We start from the raw sequence: 10,093 nt of genomic DNA, 5'->3' as shown, positions 1-10,093 counted from the left end.
AGTGAAGAAATTCCTCCTCATCTCAGTCCTCAATGGCCGACCCCTTATCCTGAGACTGTGACCCCTGGTTCTAGACTCTCCAGCCAGGGGGAAACAGCCTCTCAGCATCTACCCTGTCAATCCCCCTCAGAATCTTGTATGTTTCAATGAGATCACCTCGCATTCTTCTAAACTCCAGAGAGTATCGGCCCAATCTACACAATCTCTCCTCATAGGACAGCCCTCTCATCGCAGGAATCAATCTGGTGAACCTTCGTTGCACCGCCTCCAAGGCAACTATATCCTTCCTTAGATAAGGAGACCAAAACTGTGCCCAGAAACTGGTGATTGTTCCTCGATCTCTGCCAGTCGCACAACAAAAGCCGCGGGCTGTTGACTTAGTGTGAGGAGAGCGTGGGTGGTCCGAGGTAATGAGTTAAATATTACCCAGGGATTGAGTGCTTTATAAAGGCCAAGGGCTCATCGCACTGACCGTTCAAAGCTCACCCACTGTTCCTGGCGGAGCTGCGGACTTGCTGTAGCAGCACACGGTTAAACCTCAAGGCCCGGTGACAGACACTGAACCTCGCTCACAATGACAGGTTCGTATCCCGCTGTCTCCTCACTGTCTCCCCGCTGTCTCCTCACTGTCTCCTCACTGTCTCCTCACTGTCTCCCCGCTGTCTCCTCACTGTCTCCTCACTGTCTCCCCGCTGTCTCCTCACTGTCTCCCCGCTGTCTCCTCACTGTCTCCCCGCTGTCTCCTCACTGTCTCCCCGCTGTCTCCTCACCGTCTCCCCGCTGTCTGCTCACTGTCTCCCCGCTGTCTCCTCACTGTCTCCCCGCTGTCTGCTCACTGTCTCCTCGCTGTCTCCCCGCTGTCTCCTCACTGTCTCCCCGCTGTCTCCTCACTGTCTCCCCGCTGTCTCCTCACTGTCTCCCCGCTGTCTCCTCACTGTCTCCCCGCTGTCTCCTCACCGTCTCCCCGCTGTCTCCTCACCGTCTCCCCGCTGTCTGCTCACTGTCTCCCCGCTGTCTCCTCACTGTCTCCCCGCTGTCTGCTCACTGTCTCCTCGCTGTCTCCCCGCTGTCTCCTCACTGTCTCCCCGCTGTCTCCTCACTGTCTCCCCGCTGTCTCCTCACTGTCTCCCCGCTGTCTCCCCGCTGTCTGCTCCCTGTCTCCCCGCTGTCTCCTCACTGTCTCCCCGCTGTCTCCTCACTGTCTCCCCGCTGTCTCCTCACTGTCTCCCCGCTGTCTCCTCACTGTCTCCCCGCTGTCTCCTCACTGTCTCCCCGCTGTCTCCTCACTGTCTCCCCGCTGTCTGCTCACTGTCTCCCCGCTGTCTCCCCGCTGTCTCAACGCTGTCTCCCCACTGTCTCCCCGCTGTCTCCTCACTGTCTCCTCACTGTCTCCCCACTGTCTCCCCGCCGCCTCCCCGCTGTCTCCTCGCTCTCTCCCCGCTGTCTCCCCGCTGTCTCCTCACTGTCTCCCCGCTGTCTGCTCACTGTCTCCCCGCTGTCTCAACGCTGTCTCCTCACTGTCTCCCCGCTGTCTCCTCACTGTCTCCCCGCTGTCTCCTCACTGTCTCCCCGCTGTCTCCTCACTGTCTCCCCGCTGTCTGCTCACTGTCTCCCCGCTGTCTCCCCGCTGTCTCAACGCTGTCTCCCCGCTGTCTCCTCACTGTCTCCTCACTGTCTCCCCGCTGTCTCCTCACTGTCTCCCTGCTGTCTCCTCACTGTCTCCCCGCTGTCTGCTCACTGTCTCCCCGCTGTCTCCCCGCTGTCTCAACGCTGTCTCCTCACTGTCTCCCCGCTGTCTCCTCACCGTCTCCCCGCTGTCTCCTCACCGTCTCCCCGCTGTCTCCTCACTGTCTCCCCGCTGTCTCCCCGCTGTCTCCTCACTGTCTCCTCACTGTCTCCCCACTGTCTCCTCACTGTCTCCCCGCTGTCTCCTCACTGTCTCCTCACTGTCTCCTCACTGTCTCCCCGCTGTCTCCTCACTGTCTCCCCGCTGTCTCCCCGCTGTCTCCTCACTGTCTCCTCACTGTCTCCCCACTGTCTCCTCACTGTCTCCTCACTGTCTCCCCGCTGTCTCCTCACTGTCTCCTCACTGTCTCCTCACTGTCTCCTCACTGTCTCCCCGCTGTCTCCCCGCTGTCTCCTCGCTGTCTCCTCACTGTCTCCCCACTGTCTCCTCACTGTCTCCTCACTGTCTCCCCGCTGTCTCCTCACTCTCTGCCCGCTGTCTCCTCACCGTCTCCCCGCTGTCTCCTCGCTGTCTCCCCGCTGTCTCCTCGCTGTCTCCCCGCTGTCTCCCTGCTGTCTCCCCGCTGTCTCCCCGCTGTCTCCCCGCTGTCTCCCCGCTGTCTCCTCGCTGTCTCCTCGCTGTCTCCTCGCTGTCTCCCCGCTGTCTCCCCGCTGTCTCCTCGCTGTCTCCTCGCTGTCTCCTCGCTGTCTCCCCGCTGTCTCCTCGCTGTCTCCTCGCTGTCTCCCCGCTGTCTCCTCGCTGTCTCCTCGCTGTCTCCCCGCTGTCTCCTCACTGTCTCCTCGCTGTCTCCTCGCTGTCTCCCCGCTGTCTCCTCACTGTCTCCTCGCTGTCTCCCCGCTGTCTCCTCGCTGTCTCCCCGCTGTCTCCCCGCTGTCTCAACGCTGTCTCCCCGCTGTCTCCCCGCTGTCTCCTCACTGTCTCCCCGCTGTCTCCTCACTGTCTCCCTGCTGTCTCCTCACTGTCTCCCCGCTGTCTGCTCACTGTCTCCCCGCTGTCTCCCCGCTGTCTCAACGCTGTCTCCTCACTGTCTCCCCGCTGTCTCCTCACCGTCTCCCCGCTGTCTCCTCACCGTCTCCCCGCTGTCTCCTCACTGTCTCCCCGCTGTCTCCCCGCTGTCTCCTCACTGTCTCCTCACTGTCTCCCCACTGTCTCCTCACTGTCTCCCCGCTGTCTCCTCACTGTCTCCTCACTGTCTCCTCACTGTCTCCCCGCTGTCTCCTCACTGTCTCCCCGCTGTCTCCCCGCTGTCTCCTCACTGTCTCCTCACTGTCTCCCCACTGTCTCCTCACTGTCTCCTCACTGTCTCCCCGCTGTCTCCTCACTGTCTCCTCACTGTCTCCTCACTGTCTCCTCACTGTCTCCTCACAGTCTCCCCGCTGTCTCCCCGCTGTCTCCTCACTGTCTCCTCACTGTCTCCCCACTGTCTCCTCACTGTCTCCTCACTGTCTCCCCGCTGTCTCCTCACTCTCTGCCCGCTGTCTCCTCACCGTCTCCCCGCTGTCTCCTCGCTGTCTCCCCGCTGTCTCCTCGCTGTCTCCCCGCTGTCTCCCTGCTGTCTCCCCGCTGTCTCCCCGCTGTCTCCTCGCTGTCTCCCCGCTGTCTCCCTGCTGTCTCCCCGCTGTCTCCCCGCTGTCTCCCCGCTGTCTCCTCACTGTCTCCTCACTGTCTCCCCACTGTCTCCTCACTGTCTCCTCACTGTCTCCCCGCTGTCTCCTCACTGTCTCCTCACTGTCTCCTCACTGTCTCCTCACTGTCTCCTCACAGTCTCCCCGCTGTCTCCCCGCTGTCTCCTCACTGTCTCCTCACTGTCTCCCCACTGTCTCCTCACTGTCTCCTCACTGTCTCCCCGCTGTCTCCTCACTCTCTGCCCGCTGTCTCCTCACCGTCTCCCCGCTGTCTCCTCGCTGTCTCCCCGCTGTCTCCTCGCTGTCTCCCCGCTGTCTCCCTGCTGTCTCCCCGCTGTCTCCCCGCTGTCTCCCCGCTGTCTCCCCGCTGTCTCCCCGCTGTCTCCTCGCTGTCTCCTCGCTGTCTCCTCGCTGTCTCCCCGCTGTCTCCCCGCTGTCTCCTCGCTGTCTCCTCGCTGTCTCCTCGCTGTCTCCCCACTGTCTCCTCGCTGTCTCCCCGCTGTCTCCTCGCTGTCTCCTCGCTGTCTCCCCGCTGTCTCCTCACTGTCTCCTCGCTGTCTCCTCGCTGTCTCCCCGCTGTCTCCTCGCTGTCTCCTCGCTGTCTCCCCGCTGTCTCCTCGCTGTCTCCCCGCTGTCTCCCCGCTGTCTCCCTGCTGTCTCCCCGCTGTCTCCCCGCTGTCTCCTCGCTGTCTCCTCGCTGTCTCCCTGCTGTCTCCTCACTGTCTCCTCGCTGTCTCCCCGCTGTCTCCTCACTGTCTCCTCACTGTCTCCCCACTGTCTCCTCACTGTCTCCTCACTGTCTCCCCGCTGTCTCCTCACTGTCTCCTCACTGTCTCCTCACTGTCTCCTCACTGTCTCCCCGCTGTCTCCTCACTGTCTCCTCACTGTCTCCCCGCTGTCTCCTCGCTCTCTGCCCGCTGTCTCCTCACCGTCTCCCCGCTGTCTCCTCGCTGTCTCCCCGCTGTCTCCTCGCTGTCTCCCCGCTGTCTCCCCGCTGTCTCCTCGCTGTCTCCCCGCTGTCTCCCCGCTGTCTCCCCGCTGTCTCCCCGCTGTCTCCCCGCTGTCTCCTCGCTGTCTCCTCGCTGTCTCCCCGCTGTCTCCTCGCTGTCTCCTCGCTGTCTCCTCGCTGTCTCCTCGCTGTCTCCCCGCCGTCTCCCCGCCGTCTCCCCGCCGTCTCCTCGCCGCCTCCTCGCCGTCTCCTCGCCGTCTCCCCGCCGTCTCCTCACCGTCTCCTCACCGTCTCCCTGCTGTCTCCTCGCTGTCTCCTCGCTGTCTCCCCGCTGTCTCCCCGCTGTCTCCTCGCTGTCTCCCCGCCGTCTCCCCGCCGTCTCCCCGCCGTCTCCCCGCCATCTCCCCACCGCATCCTCACCGTTTCCTCGCCGTCTCCTCTTTCCTTTTGGTGATGCGTCGTGACCAGAAGATTGGCCTTTATTCTCCCCCCCTCCCCTCCCCCTCCCTTCCCCCTCCCCCTCCCCACACCTCCCCTCCCCCTCCCCCTCCCCCCCCTCCCCTCCACCTCCCCTACCCCTCCCCTCCCCCCCTCCCCTCCCCCTCCCTTCCCACTCCCCCCTCCCCTCCCCTCCCCCTCCCCCTCCCCTCCCCCTCCCCCTCCCCTCCCCTCCCCCAGTTTTCTTACAAGCCACAGAGTTTAAGCCTAGGTTTGGTGTCAGCTAGTCCCTGCTCCTGGATTAGCAGTGTTGTCCCTCTGCCCCTTGGCGCTGACCTGCGCTCCGGCCTCCTCCTCTCCCCAGGGTTCCTCCTCTCCTCGAGGTCACTCGTGTGTTCCGATCACTGTTGCAGAAACCAGGCGGCGTTTCAGCGAGGAGGCAATGAGCACCAGGGAGCAGCTGTTCCACGGGATGGGCAGCGTCTTCATCCAGAGGCAGCAGCTGAATGCGGCGCTGGCGGACACCTTCCTGGAGCACCTGTGCCTCCTGGACATCGACTCGGAACCCACCAGCGCCCGCAACACCAGCATCATCTGCACCATAGGTAGGCACCAGGCTCCGACCGCGGGCACCGGGCTCCGACCGCGGATACCAGGCACTGACCGTGGATACCGGGCTCCGACCGCGGATGCCGGGCTCCGACCGCGGGCACCGGGCTCCGACCGCGGATATCGGGCTCCGACCGCGGATACCGGGCACTGACCGCGGATACCAGGCACTGACCGCAGATACCGGGCTCTGACCGCATGTACCGGGCTTCGACCGTGGGCACTGGGCTCCGACTGCGGGCACCGGGCTCCGACCGCGGGCACCGGGCTCCGACCGCGGATACCAGGCTCCGACCGCGGGCACCGGGCTCCGACCGCGGATACCGGGCTCCGACCGTGGGCACCGGGCTCCGACCGTGGATACCGGGCTCTGACCGCGGGCACCGGGTGCCGACCGCGGGTACTGCGCAATACAAGAGACGCCCAACTCTGACAGGGTCCTGCTACTGCGACTGAGAATGGGAGTGTAATGACTGTCACTGGGACTGTAATGACCGTCGCTGAGATTGTAATGACCATCACTGGGAGTGTAATGACCGTCGCTGGGATTGTAATGACCATCGCTGGGATTGTAATGACCATCACTGGGAGTGTAATGACCATCACTGGGATTGTAATGACTGTCACTGGGATTGTAATGACTGTCACTGGGATTGTAATGACCGTCACTGGGACTGTAATGACCATCGCTGGGACTGTAATGACCATCACTGGGAGTGTAATGGCCATCGCTGGGATTGTAATGACCATCGCTGGGATTGTAATGACCATCACTAGGAGTGTAATGACCGTCACTGGGATTGTAATGACCGTCATTGGGACTGTAATGACCATCGCTGGGACTGTAATGACCGTCACTGGAACTGTAATGACCATCTCTGGGAGTGTAATCGCCATCACTGGGATTGTAATGACCATCTCTGGGAGTGTAATCGCCATCACTGGGATTGTAATGACCATCACTGGGATTGCAATGACCGTCACTGGGATTGTAATGACCATCGCTGGGGTTGTAATGACCGTCACTGGGTGTGTAATGACCGTCACTGGGATTGTAATGACCATCACTGGGAATGTAATGACCATTGCTGGGACTGTAATGACCATCACTGGGACTGTAATGACCATCACTGGGAGTGTAATGACCATCACTGGGTGATGCGCTATCAATTACTCAAAAGACTGAGGTTAAGCGAGTAACTAACAGGCTTTTATTAACAAGAGAATGAAGGTGTGCCTCGAGTGGTCGACCAGTCCAGAATACAGAGGGACTGTGGAGCAGTCGCCTTTATACCTGGACTCGTGGGAGGAGTCAGCCGAGGCATGTACAGACATGTACACAGTGGAATACAAACACACCCACAGGCAGGTATAACAGTGGTTTACCACATTCACCCCTTGTTTAAAAATGAGTCCGGCGGGGTGAAGTGTATTAAAAGTTTGTGTATTGGAGTCTCTCCGGAGGTCTTGTCTGCCGCTGTGATCAACGTGGCGATGGCAGGGGTAGTGAAGCTTCCGGCATCGAGTCCCGCGTAGGCTGGGGCACTGGTGTGTAGTCCTCGTGGGTGTCGAGCGGGTCGCGGGGCCCAAGCGTGCCGTCTGCTGGGGTTGGATATTGGATCGCGGGGGGGGGGGTGGTAGTGGGTAGTGGGTTACTGGGGCCCCCGAGGGTGCGAGGTCTCGTATGGAGACTGTGTCCTCCCGCCCGTCCGGGTACGCAATGTAAGCATACTGGGGGTTGGCGTGGAGGAGGTCGACCCTCTCGACCAGGGAGTCCGTTTTATGGGTCCTCACGTGTCTTCTCAGTAGGACCGGCCCTGGGGACGTCAGCCATGGCAGTAGCGATGTCCCCGATGTGGATTTCCTTGGGAAGACAAACATTTTCTCATGAGGGGTGGCGTTAGTGGCAGTGCAGAGCAGTGACCGAATAGAGTGGAACGCATCGGGGAGCACATCCTGCCAGCGGGAGGTCGGAAGGCCCGTAGACTTTAAGGCTAGCAGGGCGGCCTTCCAAACTGTCGCATTCTCTCTTTCCACCTGTCCGTTCCCCCAGGGATTGTAACTGGTGGTCCTGCTTGTGGCAACACCCCTAGCGAGCAGGTACTGACGGAGTTCGTCGCTCATAAACGATGAGCCCTGGTCGCTATGGATATAGCTGGGGAAACCGAACAGGGTGAAGAGGTCGTTCAGACAGTTAATGACCGTGGCACTGGTCATGTCCGGGCAGGGGATGGCGAACGGGAAACGGGAGTACTCATCAATAATGTTGAGGAAGTACACATTGCGGTCGGAGGAGGGGAGAGGCCCTTTAAAATCAACGCTCAGGCGCTCGAAGGGGCGAGTGGCTTTTATCAGGTGAGCCCTGTCTGGTCTATAAAAGTGCGGTTTGCACTCAGCGCAGACTTGGCAGTTCCTGGTCATGGTCCTGACCTCCTCAATAGAGTAAGGCAGGTTGCGGGCCTTGATGAAGTGGAAGAACCTGGTGACCCCCGGGTGGCAGAGGTCATTGTGGAGGGCCCGCAGTCGATCGATCTGCGCGCTGGCACAGGTGCCACGCGATAGAGCATCCGGGGGTTCATTGAGCTTCCCGGGCCGGTACAAGATCTCGTAATTGTAGGTGGAAAGTTCGATTCTCCACCTCAAGATCTTGTCGTTTTTGATTTTGCCCCTCTGCTTGTTGTTAAACATAAAAGCAACTGAACGTTGGTCAGTGAGCAGGGTAAATCGTTTTCCGGCCAGGTAGTGCCTCCAATGACGCACAGCCTCCACAATAGCCTGGGCCTCCTTCTCAACAGCGGAGTGTCTGGTCTCCGGGCCCTGGAGGGTTCGTGAAAAGAAGGCCACGGGTCTCCCCGCCTGATTAAGGGTAGCGGCCAGGGCAAAGTCGGACGCGTCGCTTTCCACCTGGAAGGGGATGGATTCGTCCACTGCGTGCATGGTGGCTTTGGCAATGTCTTCCTTGATACGGTGGAAGGCTAAGCGGGCCTCTGCCGTCAAGGGAAAAGAGGTGGACTTGATCAGCGGACGGGCCTTGTCCGCATAGTAGGGGACCCACTGGGCGTAATAGGAGAAAAACCCTAGGCACCTCTTCAGGGCCTTGAGGCAGTGGGGCAGTGGGAGTTCCATAAGGGGACGCATCCGGTCGGGGTCGGGGCCGATGACTCCGTGTTCCACAACACAGCCAAGGATGGCGAGGCGGTTTGTGCGGAATATGCACTTCTCCTTGTTATATGTCAGGTTCAGGAGTTGGGCGGTGCAGAGGAATTTTTCGAGGTTTGCGTCATGGTCCTGCAAGTCATGGCCGCAGATGGTCACATTGTCCAGATATGGGAAAGTGGCCTGCAACGCATTTTGATCGACCATCCGGTCCATCTCCCTTTGGAAGACGGAGACCCCGTTGGTGACGCCAAAGGGAACCCTAAGGAAGTGGTAGAGGCGGCCGTTTGCCTCAAAGGCAGTATACTGGCGGTCCTCAGGGCGGATAGGGAGCTGGTGGTACGCTGATTTCAGGTCAATGGTCGAGAAGACGCGGTACTGCACGATCTGGTTGACCATATCAGCTATGCAGGGGAGTGGGTAGGCGTCCAGCAGGGTGTAGCGATTTATTGTCTGGCTGTAGTCAATGACCAGGCGCTGCTTCTCGCCGGTCTTAACGACCACAACCTGGGCTCGCCAGGGGCTGGTGCTGCCCTCAATAATCCCCTCCTTCAGGAGCCGCTCCACTTCGGTTTTAATGAAAACCCTGTCCCCGGCACTGTATCGCCTGCTCTTTGTGGCGATGGGCTTACAGTCGGGGGTGAGGTTAGCAAACAGTGGGGGGGGGGGGGTGACTCTGAGTGTGGAGAGGTTGCACCTGGTGCGCGGCGGGCAATTTGGAAGCTGCTGGCTGCGGACTGTGAGTGGGGGGAGGGGTCCACCGTACGCCATCGTAACACTTTTAAGATGGCACTGAAAATCTAACCCCAGTAGAACGGCAGCGCAGAGGTGGGGCAGGACCAGAAGTTTAAAATTATCGTACACAGTCCCGTCTACTAAGAGTGTCACCACGCAGTAGCCGCCAATGTCCGCCGACTGGGACTCGGAGGCCATAGAAATCCGCTGGTGCGCAGGCAGGACTGGGAGAGAGCAATGCCGCACCGTGTCGGGGTGGATGAAGCTCTCCGTGCTCCCAGAGTCAAAAAGGCAGGTTGTTTCGTGACCATTTACCTTAATGTCCATTGTGGACCGGGCCAGTTGGTGCGGTCTCGCTTGGTCCAGCGTAACGGGGGCCAGCGTAGGGGTCGGTGTGTCGCTGCGGGTATCAGATGAGGCGGTGTTGGGGGCCTGCTGCGTCCCGGCTGGCGTCCAAGATGGCGGCGTCCATGATCCCCATGTGGCTGGAGGCTTCCAAAATGGCTGCTGTTCCGGTGGTTCGCACATGGCTGGGGAGGCCCAAGATGGCGGCCCGCACGGCCCACACGCGGCGCTGCTGGGGTTCGGGGTGGCTTTGGCCCTGCAGGCGCTGGCGTAGTGTCCCTTCTTCCCGCAGCCCGAGCAGATCGCATTTTTCGCCGGGCAGCGCGCTCTGGGGTGTTTGGCCTGGCCACAGAAGTAGCATTTCTGGCCTTGGGACACTGCTGCGGTAGTTGGGCCGTTGCTGGGATGTGGCTGGGGTGGCATGGCGCTGTGAGACGGTCCTACCGTGTCCCAGGCTGTCGTTCCCCGCGGCGTCCACGGTGCAGAGGA

General features: G+C 60.8%; 1 protein-coding gene across 2 annotated transcripts in view; it reads left to right on the top strand.

The window, feature by feature from the left end:
- The first annotated feature begins 271 nt into the window (after nucleotides 1-271).
- LOC147086397 (pyruvate kinase PKM-like) overlaps nucleotides 272-10,093 on the top strand; it is a 34,300-nt gene continuing 24,478 nt past the window's right edge. The window contains exons 1-2 of one of the 2 annotated variants that reach the window (XM_085978460.1): nucleotides 272-407; nucleotides 5,173-5,364. In XM_085978460.1, coding sequence (XP_085834586.1) covers nucleotides 5,202-5,364 — 163 coding nt within the window. In that variant the 5' untranslated portion in view covers nucleotides 272-407; nucleotides 5,173-5,201. Of the gene's footprint in view, nucleotides 408-435; nucleotides 582-5,172; nucleotides 5,365-10,093 lie in introns of those variants that run through there. The other variant, XM_085978459.1, reaches the window with a different exon arrangement.

This window comes from Somniosus microcephalus, unplaced genomic scaffold (genome assembly GCF_052327205.1).
Source record: "Somniosus microcephalus isolate GS21.2 unplaced genomic scaffold, FLI_Smic_1.0 unresolved_chr7, whole genome shotgun sequence".
Lineage (NCBI taxonomy): Eukaryota > Metazoa > Chordata > Chondrichthyes > Squaliformes > Somniosidae > Somniosus > Somniosus microcephalus.
This window is presented reverse-complemented; position numbering and strand designations above follow the sequence as displayed.